A 14,631-nucleotide genomic window follows, 5' to 3' on the forward strand; every position below is an offset into this window, starting at 1 on the left:
ATTTTCCATGTACCAGCTTTTCAAAAATGGAAAACTGTCCACTTTCTGTCCCTGTGGTCTGAATATTTTGGCAGAATTGAGAATGAGCATCGAAAAAGACGTAAAATACCTTATGACATGTGAAGCTAACATTTTTGGAAATCCCATTTGGATAGTGTATTCCAGTCCAACTTATGAGCCAGAAGAAAACTAATCTCCTCACTTTATAATCACACCTTATTTTTGACCAAAATATTGGTCCACTTACCATGTGCTCAAGACTTAGGACCATGTAGCTGAGCTGTTTCAAAAAATCAAGCCTGGGGGGCAGCTAGGTGGCACAGTGGATAGAGCACCGGCCCTGGATTCAGGAGGACCTGAGTTCAAATCCAGCCTCAGACCCTTAACACTTACTAGCTGTGTGACCCTGGGCAAGTCACTTAACCCCAATTGCCTCACACAAAAAAAAAACAATAAAGCCTGGGGGCAGCTAGGTGGCACAGTGGATAAAGCACCAGCCCTGGACTCAGGAGGACCTGAGTTCAAATCCAGCCTCGGACACTTGACACTTACTAGCTGTGTGACCCTGGGCAAGTCACTTAACCCCAATTGCCTCACCAAAAAAAAAAAATAAAGCCTGGGGGCAGCTAGGTGGCACAGTGGATAAAGCACCAGCCCTGGACTCAGGAGGACCTGAGTTCAAATCCAGCCTCGGACACTTGACACTTACTAGCTGTGTGACCCTGGGCAAGTCACTTAACCCTCATTGCCCTGCCCCCAAAAAAATGCCTTTCAGAGCCTCGAGATTTTGTGATTCAGCTTGCCTTGGTATTGATTCTGTGTTGCCCCAACCAAGTACTTCCCCCTAAGGCAAAAGTTGGCTGCAAAGAAAGTTGCCAGGAACTTCCACAAACTCTCCTGGTTCTACCTCTGTGGCTCTGAACAAGTCAGCCTCTTTAGGCTTCAGTTTCCTCAACTTAAAATGAAAGGGTTCGACTGAATACAGCCTCTGAGGTCCCTTCTTGCCCTGGGTCTCTGTATGACCTTAATGAACTCTTAATATTTGAACAAAAGCTGTAACCTCCAGGGAATGGGGAGAGAACACTTGTAACTTATCATCCAGACATTTGGAAGTTGGGTTTTTCATTGGCTCTCGTATCTTTCAAAAGTATTCCTGAACTCTGCTGTTTATCTTAGTCACTTCCCTTTCAAACCATCGTTTAGCTGGAAAGTCTGCCTTTTCAGTCTGTAAAACAATGCAGTTGACTCAGCTTCCATTTAAAAACATGAGAAGTTTGTCTGGGGATCGCTCTCCCTTTTCCATTCAAAATAGTGTTAGAACAGAAACTGTGCAAGGTACGTTTAACCAGCCTGTTTATGAGTATTCATCTTGACTGCCAAAGGACAATACAATTATTTCATTACCAACAAAAATTTCACTTTAATATAAATAGGATGATCCCAGTTTACAGATATAAAACTGAGACAGAGTTAGAAATCAGCTCCTAGCACAACCTTATTTTAGAGATGTTATAGCCAGAAAGGGGAAGGAGGGTACCCCATCACTCTGAGCAGCAGCAGAGTGTTCTGGAAGGGGTGGCCTGGGCCCGCTCCAGCCCCCGTGGCCCTGTGGGCCAGGAGGAGTCAGCAAGAGACACCCAAGGTAAGACCCTTGGGCGGCTTGGCAGAGTGTCCAGAATTAGAGAGATCATAGTCCTAGTAGCCTCTGCCTTGCTCTGACCATTGCTCTGGATGCCACAGTTTGGAAAACAGGCTCAGAAGAGGAGGGATTCAAACCCAGACTATAAAAGGATCTGCTGAAGCATCTAGGAAAATGAGGAATACAGAGGAATGATCAAGGTCTCCCAGTATGGGAAGGAGGGGTTGTCATGGGGAACTGAGAGTCAGTCTTTTTTGTTTGACCCTAAAGGTCAAAACTAGGCCCTATAGGTAGAAGACCCAGAGAAGCAACAGTCAGACCTTGCCAAGAGCGTGACAGGCTAGCTCCCGTGGTCAGTAGTGGATTCTTCATTACTGGAGGTCCTCAGGCAAAACCAGGGTGACCATTGGTAAGGAACACGATAGAGATTGGACAGTGGTTCTCAAACTGGGCAAGACCCTAGTGGTCCCTCATTCTGCAGAGCCCTCAAGTGAGGCTGGCAGGAGGTCACACAAAAAGTAAATGCCAACTGTCAGGGCTTGGATTCGAACCCAAGTCCATTCACTCCAAACCCACCCCCCTTTGCATCGCACCACACCAAGTGCTCTCTGAGGTGTTTTCCAGCCCTGAGATGCAGTGATTCCTCAAAACGCACCCCAAAAGGGCTCATTGTTGGGTAGTGGCCGAGTTTCATCTTTTCATTCTCTGTTATTGAAACAGTTTCTTTTATTAGGAAAATTGAACTTTGTTTCCATTTTGCTCAACATTTTCATTGGTGTCCTGAATGAAGGCATAGATGGCTCCTTTCTCCAATTTTTGCAGATTACCCAAAGCCAGGACGAAGGGCTAACACATTTGGAGGACAAGATGCAGGTGAAAAAAAGGACTGGCCAGGAGAGACTGGTATGACTCTCACAGCAGGACGTGGGGGGCACACACGGGGCGGGGGGGGCGTCAGTATGAATCCATAGTCCACAAGGAGGACGGTGATTTCTGCTGGTTCCTCCTTCATAGGCAGAGTCTGCTGCTGAAGAGCCATTTTTCTGCTCCCTTCTGATCAATGATAGTATCAGCAAGGGCCTTCTCCGCTGTCCTGCTTTTAGCCAGCACACAGACAGCCATGTATGGAGGGGGGGGGCAGGCTGCAAACTCACTCGGGTGCCCGGGGGGCCACGGTGACTCCAGAAGTTAATTTGGCTTTAAAGTGCACTGATAGAGATGGAAGCTCCAGCGTGGGGGAGGTGCCCGCTGGGAGCCCAGAGGAGACCCGGCATGAGAGCCAAGACATCCAAGGGCTGGACAGCCGGGCGAGGGAGGGCGGCTCAGTTGTCTACAGAGGTTGGAAGGAAGAGGGCTGGGGTTGATCATGCGGGACCACAGGCAGTAGAAATGGAAGAGAAGCAGGAGGGGCCGGCACTGGTGGGACGGGCTGGGTCACATGAGCTCTGGGTGACCCCCCCCTAGGGCTCCGGCTCTCATCCTGCCAGCAAACATGGAGCACTTGGCAACCATTGGGGAGGGAGACAGGCAGCGGTGGGGCGACTTGCCCAGGACCATACAGCTGATGTGTCTGAGGTTGGATATGGATTCAGGGTTCGACTCCTGGGCCAGCACTCTGCAGTGTGACAGCACCATCTACCTAGTTGAGCCTTCTCTGTGCTAGCATTGTCCTAAGTTTTGATAAGGCACTGCCCCATGCCTTAAGAAGCCCCAAGTTGGAAGGGATATCAGAAGAGTTCGACAAGAAGGACTGATCTAGTTTGGGATCGCTGTGACAAGCTTAATTGGAGTTTGATTGTGGAGACCTCAGATGAGAGACAGATGTGTGTTGAGGGGGCAGGGGAGTGATGTCACATAAGATAGGAAGGAGACAGAGAGTGGAGAGGGAAGAGACTGGCAGGAGACAAGAAGTGATATGAAGTGGGAAGGAGGAACCAAAGATGAGAAGCCCTGCAGAAGTAGAACAGCAGAACTTGGGGCTGATTGGACATGGGTAGCTGAAGAAGAGAGAAGTCACAAGTGACTGACTCCCAGTTCTTCAACTGTATTTTTATTTCATTAACTTTTCTCAGAATTCCAAACAGCATTTTCTGTCATATCCTGGAGGCAATGAGGAGCCTCTGCAGTTGAACGATTTCTGTTTTTTACATCACCATAGTTATTCCAAGTATCCCTCTCATCCCTATTTTTTTTTTTTAAGAAAGAAAAACACAGCTGAGCAAGACATTGAAAAAGTCCCAAACCATATGGACCACGAGTGCCTGTAGGCCTCCCACCTCCATGAAGGGGACGGCTTGGGGGCATCCTCTCCTTCTGTGTCTGCATCAGAAACCTGATTGATCTTTGTAACTGTGTTACATCTACTTTGGGTTTTTGACGTGTCACTGTTCTTTCAGGTTACATTGTTGTAGTTACTCTGTATATTTTTTCCTCTGGTCTGCTTTCTTCCTTCTACATCAGTTCATAGAGATCTTTCCAAGCTTCTCCATATTCATCACACACACCCTAGCCTTCAACTCTGTAATGTTACATTCCTTTTTTTTGGGGGGGGGGGTGCAATGACTTGCCCAGGGTCACACAGCTAGTAAGTGTCAAATGTCCAAGGCTGGATTTGAACTCAGGTCCTCCTGAATTCCATTACATTCTTGTACTACAATTTGTTTTACTATTCCCCAGTTGGTGGGCATCTGCTTTGTTTCCAGTTATTTGCTCTCACAAGAAGTGCCGCTGTATATATTTTGGTGTTTGTGAGGACTTGGCTTCCTTGGGGTATAAAGCTAGTAATGGAGTCTCTGGTTCAAAGGGTATGGACATTTTAGTCACTTTATTGACATAATTCCAAATTGTTTTCCAAAGTGATTGTACCATTTCACAGCTCCACCCACATTGTGTTAGTATATCCATCTTCCCACAGCCCCTCCAACATTGACTGCTGCCATTTTGTCATTTTTGTCAATTCCAGGGTGTGAGGTAAAACTTGAGGGTTGTTTTTATTTGCATTTCTCTTTATTACTAGTGATTTGGGGGGCAGCTAGGTGGCGCAGTGGATAGAGCACCAGCCCTGGAGTCAGGAGTACCTGAGTTCAAATCCGGCCTCAGACACTTAACACTTACTAGCTGTGTGACCCTGGGCAAGTCACTTAACCCCAATTGCCTCACTAAAAAAACAAACAAACAAACAAAAAAACAAAACTAGTGATTTGGAGCATTTTCTCATATGGCTGTGAATACTTTGCACTTCTTCTTTTGAGAACTGTTTGTTTATATCTGTTGACTGCTTATCTATTGAGGAATGGCTATTAGTTATATACAAATGTATGGGTGTAATTGTTTGTATATATTAGATACCAAACCCTTTCCAAAGAAATTTGATACAAAAGTTTTTACCCCATTCAAATACTTTCCTTCTTATCCTAGGTGCATTAATTTTGTCTGCACAGAAGCTTTTGTTTCATATAACTTAAATATCTATTTTATCTTTTATAATTGCCTCTGTTTCTTGTTTGATTAAGAATACATCTCTTTGGGGCAGCTAAGTGGCGCAGTGAATAAAACACCAGCCCTGGTTTCAGGAGGACCTGAGTTCAAATCCGACCTCAGACACTTATTAAGCTGTGTGACCCTGGGCAAGTCACTTAACCCCAATTGCCTAACACCCCCCCCCCAAAAAAAAAAAAGAATACATCTCTTTGACCCTGGGCAAGTCACTTAACCTTCATTGCCCAAACAAAACAAAAAAGCCAGAATACATCTCTTACCCATAGCTGTGAGAAGCATATGATTTGTTTCTATTTCTCTTCTTTTTTTTTAGTGAGGCAGTTGGGGTTAAGTGACTTGCCCAGGGTCACACAGCTAGTAAGTGTTAATTGTCTGAGGCTGGGTTTGAACTCAGATCCTCCTGAATCCAGGGCCAGTGCTCTAACTAATACGCCACCTGGCTGCCCCTAAATTTTTTTAATCATATGATCTTTATCCCTTTCCCTCTAGTGTTTTCTTTATTAGTTCCTTTTTCTCTGCTGCTTTTATTTGGCTGTATATGTCTCCCCCTCTTTTTCCCCTCCCCTTCAGCTAGTCTTGGTCATTAGTTTTGAAAGTTCATGGTTTTTTGCTCCTTCTTTCCAAAAAGGGTTTCTCTCATCCTCTTTACTAACTGCCTTCTCTTCCTGCTAACCCTAGACCCCTCCTTTCTTGATTCATGGCGCCCGTAATTATCTGGTCTCTCTCTTTTCTGCTTTCTTCTTGCATTTGAGGCTTCCAAGGTGTCCATTCTAGGCTCTCCCCTCTGGGCACTTTCTGCCACTGCTTGTAGGACTTGCCTCAGGGATTCCTTCCCCTGGTCCATTTTGTCTCACTTCTAGCACAGTGCCAATTACTGGGGCATTTGGGGGCAAATAATCTTCTTCAGGTTTTCTTTCTAAAACTGTTTCAGACTTTTTACTATTGAATGTCCATCTTTTTTCCTGTATGGGCTAAGCTCAGATTTACAGGATAGGTCACCCTAGTCTGCTTCCTGAGCTCCACTGCTAAGAACATACTATACCATTCCCTCCTAGTGAGTGTGGGATGGTCCTGCATTCTAATATCCTTTCCTTTGGTATTTAAGGGTCTTTCTCCTGGTGGCTTGCAGAACTTTTTGTTTCTGAGTTGAATTGTTGAGTTTAACCACCATGTGTCTTGGAGTTTGCAAACTTGGGATTCTTTTCTGGAAGTGATCTGTGAATTCTTTCAAATGGAATTCCATTTTTTTCAATCAGAGGTTCTAGGGATATCTCTTCTTTATTTCCTTGACTGTGGTGATACAGTTTTTTGTCCTTTTGGGTTCTTCTGGGCGCCATGTGATCATTAGGTTGTGTCTGCACATCCTGGCTTCAAGATCCTTATGTTTTGCTGCATCTTGAGTAGTTTTTAACGTTTTGGGGTTTTGCTTTTCTTCTTCTAGGTCATCCTTCATTTCTGTGTATTTATATTCCCAGTCTATTGTTCTCTCTCTTGTTTCTTTTGGTGAGCCCATTGCAGATTCAGATTTTTTTATTCTCATTATTTTTACTGTGCCAGGCATAAATTCTGTTCTCATAATTCTCATTTCTCTTTAAAATCACTCAGGAACAGTGTGTTGTAGTTCCATGTTTTTCCCAAATTACACAGGTTCCTTTGTTTCATCAGGTATTGGAACATTCCTTTATTCTGCAGTATTTATGTGTAGATGCCTGAGGTCATTTATTAGATCTGGAGACTGTATTTCCTTCTACTGTTATGTTTTTCCTTTTGATTTTTCTGTTTATGTTCAAGGTCTTAGAGCTTTCTACTTCCTGAAATCATTTGTGCTTTCAGTCCTCCCCCCCCCCATCCCCCTTACTTTCCTTATCACTCACTTCCTGACTCCCTCCCCTGTGACAGTGGTGGTTTCCTTGAGGATTAGAACTGGAAGTGTCAGAACTGGCCCTGGCTGTATGCTGTGCTCCTTCTGTCAGGCATGGTGAACTGCCACATAGTTACACAGTGTCCTGTCCTTGGAAAACAGTGGCAAGAAATGGGGCAGCTTTCAGGGAAAACGGGGCTTTTGTTAGTGGCTGCAGATGCCCTAGGAAGAAATCTGAAGAGAGTGAGCAGGGGAGCGGGGAAGCACTAGGATGAGGGTGCCAGGAGGGGTCTCGGAGCCAGGACACCCAAGGCTAGAGAAGCAGCCTGCAGCCGGGGCCCTCAGCGTGCTCCCCTCTGAGCCATGGGCAGTGCCAGTGCTGGCCAGTCTCACTGCTTCAAGCCACCTCAGAGCTTGAAGCAGAACATTGTGTTTCGTCACTTTCTCTGAGAGGCACATATGGCAGAGTGGAATTAGGCAGTTCTGGGTTCAGAACCTGCCTTGGACCCTTACCAGCTGTGAGTGATGACCAAACAAGGCTCCCAGGGGCAGAACCCCCACTGATGCTGCTCTGCCTGGGGAGAGGGAGGGAGGGCACCCCCCCTCCCCGCCCCTTTGGGCTGCCCTTCCCAAGAGAGGCGCGTCCTAAGGAAGCCTTCCCAAGAGTTCTTTGTTTGTGCCCCCAAACTCGGCCTTAGTCGGTTCCTTAATGTTGGGTTTCTGACTGCTGGAGCCTCTTGACTTTGGTTGTCGCTGGTCCCTGGGGACAAGACAGGACAACTCCAGGACTGACTCTGGCTCTTGGGCATCTTCCCACAGTGAATGGAGAGCAGGAGAATCGTGTCCAGAAAGGAAATGGCTACTTCCAGGTCCCTCCACACACCCCTGTGATCTTTGGCGAGGCTGGAGGCCGGACCCTATTCAGGTAGAGGAATTGGAGGGCTGGGCCTGGGCCTGCTCGCTGGGTCTGGAGACCTCACAGACTAGCTGCCTCCCTGGCAGTCAGGCGCATTAGGAACCACGTGGGAAGATGCTCATTCAGGTTGGGCCGCGCTGGGTGTTGTCTGGGCCCCTCTCCAGCACCGAGAGTGTGGGTTCTAAGTTAGCACTTTGGAATATCGGCACCCAAAGCTTCTGAGCCCTCACCTGTCCTTCCTTCCTGGCACAGAGATGGGATGGTCAGTCACTAGTCAGTAAACATTTATTAAGTGCCTACTGTATGCTAATAATACTGGCAACACAAATACAAAAAAGGCTGTCCCTGCCCTCAAGGAACTGAAGATCTAATAGGGAGAAGCCAAAAAGTTATGGGGGAGGGGAGCCAGGGAACACCCTTGGTGGGGGAGTGCTGGGGGAGGAGGGGAAGAAGCCCCAAAGTTCTGCAGCCAGTAGAAAACAAGGCGATGTCCACCCTGGGCCCCTCCTTACATGGAGGCTGGGGAGCCGATGGCTCCACCCTTTGGTGCTGGTGGAGGAAGAGGCTGCATCCCAAGGCTAAGAAGTCCCATAGAGGTGCGGCCAGTGGGGAATGAGCTCAGCATGACCTCTTCACCCCCGTTCCATCCCAAGGCCTCCTCTGCTTGAGCCCTAGCCCTTCTTCGTCGTTGTCCTCGGAGTATATGGCAAGGGGAAGCCGCGCGCACGCGCGCACACACACACATACACACACACACACACACACACCCCGGTTCCTTGGCTTCCCAGCTGAAAGCTAACTGTCAGGAGAGCAGCAGCCTTGCAGGTAGCAGGGCCCTGCACAGCCCTCTGACCTGCCCTCCTCACTGGATGGAGGGGGTGAATTCCTACCCAGCCCCATCACCACCAAGGTGCTGGAGTTGCCACAGCCAGCTGCTTTTAAGGAACTATAAAGGGTGTCAGGGGCTTCTCTGCCAGGCCAGAGAGGGTGGCCTGCTGGGTAACTCCAGACTGGTCTTAGACCAGAGGTGGTAGAGGCTGGGATGGAGGTTGGGAGAGCGCACCCCTCTCTGTAAATTACTGGAGGAACCCAGATGGCCAGTGGGGGCCTTCCCAAGGACTGTGCCTCCCTCTCACAGAGCTGTGGGTCAGGTGAGCTCTGTGAAGGAGGAGCAGCTGCCCATTGGCCTTTCTTGGAGCTTTTCGGCCTGGCTGGGGTGCCCCCACCAGGGGCCAGCAGGGGATAGGTGTTCCTGGGCTCCTGCGTGGCCAGTGGCTCACCGAGCTCTCCACTGCTTTGTGTCCCTGTAGGCTCCTGTGTCGAGATTCTGGAGGGGAGACTGAGTCGATGCTGCTTAATGAGACAGTGCCCCAGTGGGTGATTGACATCACTGTGGATGTAAGTGTCTGCCTCTTCTCTGCTTTGTCCTCTTAAAGACCAGAGGAAAGAAATGAAAGCCCGCTCAGGGCTTGAATAACCTCAAGCATTTTCATGGGCACTGTCAGGCCCGAGGGGGCCAGCCTTCCCTCCCGACAGGACTAAAATGGAATCTTATCTCAAACAACTTTTAAAAAGAGCACCCCCTGGCCTTAAAAAGCCATCTTGGCTCTTGACAGCTATTGTCTGCTCTCTGTGTATGGGAGCTACCCTGAAGGGACACCTTTCCTTGCTGGGGAACTCCAGCCTCTAGGTCTTTGGTTCACTGACACCGGGGTGTGGCACGGGGGTAGCCCACTCCCATCCAGGCTTGGTCCACCCAGTTCAGAAGACAAAGGGCGTGCACAGTCTAGGCCCTCGATTTACACCCAGATGTCTGGAAAGCTGAAGGCACTTCTCGGCTTCACTCCCCACACCAGCTGGGGATCCTGTCAGTGTTCCCAGCACGAGCCGGCCCATCTGACCGTCTTGAATCAGAGACAGTAACTGGCAAGGCTCACCCTGAGTGCTCGAGTGGCTTAGAAGCACTTTCCTGCGAGCTCATCAGCCCCAGGACAACTCTTTCTACCTACCTGGGGGCCCAGCAGCATGGACGGGGAGGGGGAGCAGCCGCCATTGGGGTGCAGACCCGCTAGCTCTGGGCTAGGCTCCTTTGCCTGCACCTTGCTGCTGCTTAGAGAGGAAAAGGAGAGCAGAGATCACTGGAGGCGCCTCCAGCACCCGAAATGCTTCCTCTTTGAGATGACAGAACATGTACACTGGGGAGATTTCTTAAAGGACTTGGAGAGACTGTCGTCCTGTGTATCGGAGGAGTAAAGGGTTTAGAACTTCTGTGTTGGCATGTGCTTTCCATTGGAGTGTCTCATGTTTTTGTTCTATTCCAGTATGAACTTTGGCACTTTTCGAATGAATTTTTTCCAAGGCTATCTATGGGGTCTTCTGGTACTTTGTTATGAGAAAATCCTATCAAATTGTAAAATAAATTTTCATTAAAAAGCGTGAGTTTAATCTGTGACTCAAGGTAGCTTTCTCTTTTATACTAGTTAGTATACAATTGTAATGATGATATCATATTTTCTTTCAGAAAAATATGCCCAAATTCAACAAAATTCCCTTCTACCTCCAACCTCACTCATCTTCAGGGGCAAAAACCTTAAAGAAGTAAGTGAAGGGTTGGGCCTTTTGTCTTCATAAGTCCTGTTAGCTGGGACAGGCTCCTTTTATGTGTTGTGGTCAGAGAAGAGGAGGCTGCCCGTAGCAGCTTCAAAGTTGGGGGTCTCTTGTAGAATAATCTGGGCTGGGATCCCTTTTTGTGCCCTCATGATCGAGCTGTAGTCAAGGCCATGCCGTAAAGGAGGGCACTGCCAAGGGCCTTGAGATCCAGCCGTCCGTCCCCTCATGTGAGGTCTAGGGCCCCCAGGAAAGTCCTTGGAAAACCTCCCTCCCTGCTGGTATCCCCCACCCCCAAAAAAGTTGATTGGTAGAAAATTAGTTTTCTCTTTGCCTTTCACCTTTCTGACATGACCTTTCCCTTCCCCTCCCCAGAGACAGACTGTCTGCCAGCGACATGCTCCAGGTCAGGAAGGTGATGGAACATGTTTACGAGAAAATCATAAACTTGGACAGTGAGTCTCAGACCACCAGCTCGTCGAATAATGAAAAAACGGGAGAACAGGAGAAAGAAGACGACATCGCTGTGCTGGCGGAGGAGAAAATTGAACTCTTGTGCCAGGACCAAGTGAGTTGACATAAGAACCTCAGTCTGGGCCTTTCCCATGGGAGAGATACAAAGAGATGGTGGGTCCTGGGACCTGGGGGCTCGGGGTGAGACATCTTTGTCAACTGAGCCCTGCTCCCCACCCCGAGAGGCCTGCCCTGCCGGACAGTGTGGGCAGCGGGATGTGTGCCCACCATGAATGAGTGCCTCTCCTTGGTGTTGGCAGGGGGTTTAAAAACCGTGTTCAGGGGCTCAGAATGGGGTGAGGCCAGAAAGTCCAGATTAGGATCTAGGGAAACAGATGGTGACTTTTAGCCTCTGTGGGGCTGGGGTAGGTAAGTGGAGGACCTTGGGTGTCTAAATTGTCGGGAGCTCAGTGTTGGACCTGCAGGCCCATCAGACTTCCTGTCCCTCTGGCCGAGCCCCCAGTCTCCTCTTCTTCCAAGTATGATAAGAGATTCAGCTTACTCGGGAGTCTGTGAAAGGTTGAGCAGGAGAGGATGACCAGTCTGATGGGTCTGAAGGATGTTGGAGGTAGGGAGATGGGTTAGCAGGTGAGAGCAGGAAATCCTTGACGGAGGAAATGGCAGAGGAGGAATCTGATAGTGCAGTGGAGAGAGCACAGGCCAGGAGTCATTAATCCTGAGTTCAAATCCAGCTTCTGTTACTAGATGCATGATCCTGAGCAAGTCACTTAATGTTTGTCTGCCTCAGTTTCTTCACCTGTTCTCAGAGTTGTTGCAAGGATGAAATGAGATGCTTTGCCATGGGTTTACACAGTGCCTGGTACACTGCAGATGCTTAATAAATGCTTCTTTCTTTTCCTTTAGTCCTCTGTCTTGGTGGGGGGAGGGGGAGTGAGAGGAGACAGGAACTATCCAAGCATGAGGGACGGGGTGAATGGCAGGGAAGTGAGGCGGGTGAGCATGGTCGGGCCCTGTTTGAGGGGCACAGAAGGCGGGTGCCCCACGGCCTCCAGAAGGCAGTCTGAGCCCTTTGTTCTCTGGTTCTTCCTGTGTCCCACAGCAGGAGGGTGTGAGAACCATCGCCAAGGCGAGGTGCTCAAATGTAGTTGTGAGCTCACCAGGGGCCTCCCTTGTGGAGGACAGAAGGTAAACGGTGGCAGGTGCCACTGCACGTGGCACAGGCAGACAGGACAAGATATGTGCCGGGCACCTCCCAAAAAGAATACCACCATCTTGCTCGACGCTCCCCCCACCCAGCCCGGCTGGGGCTGGCGGTGAGCCAGGGGCCCGGCGTCAACACTGTTTCGTTGTTTTCAGGTTCTGGATCCGAATATGGACCTTCGAACAGTGAAGCACTTCATATGGAAGAGTGGCGGTGACCTCACTCTGCATTACCGCCAGAAGTCCACGTGAAGGCCATGAGGCGAGCCTCCTGGGTATTCATTTACTGACCTTTCTCTTGTGGCCCTGAGAGTAGTACTACCTAGTGAAGCCCACTGAACCCCCACAGTAGCGCGACTTCTAACGACTGATTCCGTGCGGACCCAGATTACCCCTTTTACCTGAAGTGACTAATAGAGATGTAATATAGAAACACAATCTATACGGCCCCAAGGGAGGCAGCGTGTGCAGGTGGAGGGAGGGATGCAGGGCCTGGACAGACATGGCTGCCTCCTTTTTCTTTCCACGGACTCATCTCCGTCTCTTCCTGCTTGGGAGGAGACACTTGGGGGCCACATGTGTCGCTGTGTTCCCAGTGTAATTCAAACCTGCACGGATGTCTCACCTTTTTTTTTTAAGCACATTCCATTCAGAGAGCACCTTGGGATGACCTTTCAGGCTGGTTGGTCATCCAGAAAATCAGATCATTTTCACCCTTCGGAGACAAGATCTTTTTTAAAACGGAGAAGCACCATCGCGCCCTCGAGGGCAGCCCGCTTACTCACAAATAGCAGACCTTTGCTTCGATGCTATACTTCAGATGTGTTCTTAGAGAGATCTGCTGCAGTTCAGAAATCCTGAGTCAGGACACTCCAGAAACCCGGGTGCAGGGTCAGTCCATCGGTGCTGGGCGTCATGACAGAATCTACACACTTTACACGGGAGCCAATTAAAGCTTAGCCGTCTTGTCTCTTCCTTCCTGCACCGTGTTCACTTGTAACTTGTGCCAGCAGAAATTCAGGTTGCAGCTCCAGGTAGAAGCCCGAACTTTGTTCCAACTGAAGGGCATTCTGAAATTTTAGCTTCGTTTAAACGTGACCTAAAACCTTTGTCCAAGTACAGAACTAGCACAGCAGATTGATCTGACGCTCATCACCTAAAAGTAGTTTGTTTTTCCAACGTTTTATATGCATTTTTGTTGTTGTACTGAGATCTTCTTTTCACTGTTCTTTCTAAGGATCTAATGCTTTCATACCATCCATCATCTGGGTCTTGTATAGGGTTTAACTTATTGGGGGAAAAACATTTCAACTTTTGGCAGGGAAAAAAACACACCTTTGGGTTCTCCCCAAAGGCTGTTTGTGTGCAGAACAGATCTGAGGTCCACCCCGAGAACTTGTGTGAGAGAGACTCCTGTCCCAAGCCAGAAGCACAAGTGCCTTTGGAGGGTGGTTTGTTCCGTGCAGATTCTCTTCCTGGCCTTGCTCCAGCCCTTCCCAGGGTGTGGGGCAGCAGATGAGGTGTGGCCACAAAGGTTCCAGTTCACACTCCTGTGAGGACTGGGCGTTCTCACTCCCATCAGGCTTCATTGGGAAAGCAGCCAATTCATGCCTCCTGCCCTTGGAGGAGCTAAGCAGACGCCGTGCTCAATCTCCTGTCCACTCAAATGTGCTTCTACTTTTTTAAAAGCCAGGTGTATTCGCTGTGATGCAGCATGTGCTGCAGCGGCACATTTTTAGCAACGTTGGTGAATTAAACAGGAAAAAGAAATGCCACTGGACCTCATGGATTGGCTCCTGACCCTAATTCCTGTTAGCAGGAGGGGCCGTTCTTCTGATGGAAGTGAGTTCTCCCAGGTCCCTTTGGGTGGTACCCAACTTCTACAATCACTGTTTCCTCTTTACTTTTGTGGACCTAAACTCCACCAGGGTTCTCTTCCATTCCCCTCCCTTCCTCCCTCCCCTCTTCCTTCTAACCAACTCAATAATGCAATTTCAGGAAAGTTTGACAGAGTCTGCAATGCCAAAAGGGTAAATAATCTGTATTTCACAGTTGTATAGAATAAAAGGCTTTAGTTAAAATATTTCGAATTTGTGTTGCACTTATTTTAACTCACTGTTATTTTCCCCTTTTAACAGTTTTGTGCTTAAGTCTCCTGATTTCAGGTTGGTGCTAAAATTATTTGACATCTGTTGATAAGGGAAGTTAAATGAAAAATGGTTTATTTCAGGTAATGGGGTGCGGGGTTGTGAGGAGCTGACTAAAGGAAAGATGGGGTGGTGGTTTTTTAAGTACTTACCTATGTGCCATGGGTTGTGTTATGCAGTGATAGAAGAGCATAGGATGTCCTTGGGGGAGACCCCGTGCAAACAAGGATGTATAGATAAATTAGAGAGAACTCACCAGGGAAAGCTCTAGCACCTCATGGGATCTGGA

The 14,631-nt window shown here is 48.6% G+C and overlaps 1 protein-coding gene across 1 annotated transcript in view; it reads left to right on the plus strand.

The window, feature by feature from the left end:
- The window catches only part of WDR48 (WD repeat domain 48), a 52,399-nt gene extending 38,121 nt beyond the window's left edge, over positions 1–14,278 (plus strand). Inside the window, exons 15-20 of the mRNA XM_044004109.1 lie at positions 2,462–2,542; positions 7,818–7,923; positions 9,225–9,312; positions 10,436–10,512; positions 10,897–11,089; positions 12,352–14,278. Coding sequence (XP_043860044.1) covers positions 2,462–2,542; positions 7,818–7,923; positions 9,225–9,312; positions 10,436–10,512; positions 10,897–11,089; positions 12,352–12,447 — 641 coding nt within the window. The 3' untranslated portion in view covers positions 12,448–14,278. The remainder of the gene's footprint in view (positions 1–2,461; positions 2,543–7,817; positions 7,924–9,224; positions 9,313–10,435; positions 10,513–10,896; positions 11,090–12,351) is intronic.
- The last annotated feature ends 353 nt before the right edge of the window (positions 14,279–14,631 follow it).

The sequence above is a fragment of the Dromiciops gliroides genome, chromosome 1, assembly GCF_019393635.1.
Source record: "Dromiciops gliroides isolate mDroGli1 chromosome 1, mDroGli1.pri, whole genome shotgun sequence".
Lineage (NCBI taxonomy): Eukaryota > Metazoa > Chordata > Mammalia > Microbiotheria > Microbiotheriidae > Dromiciops > Dromiciops gliroides.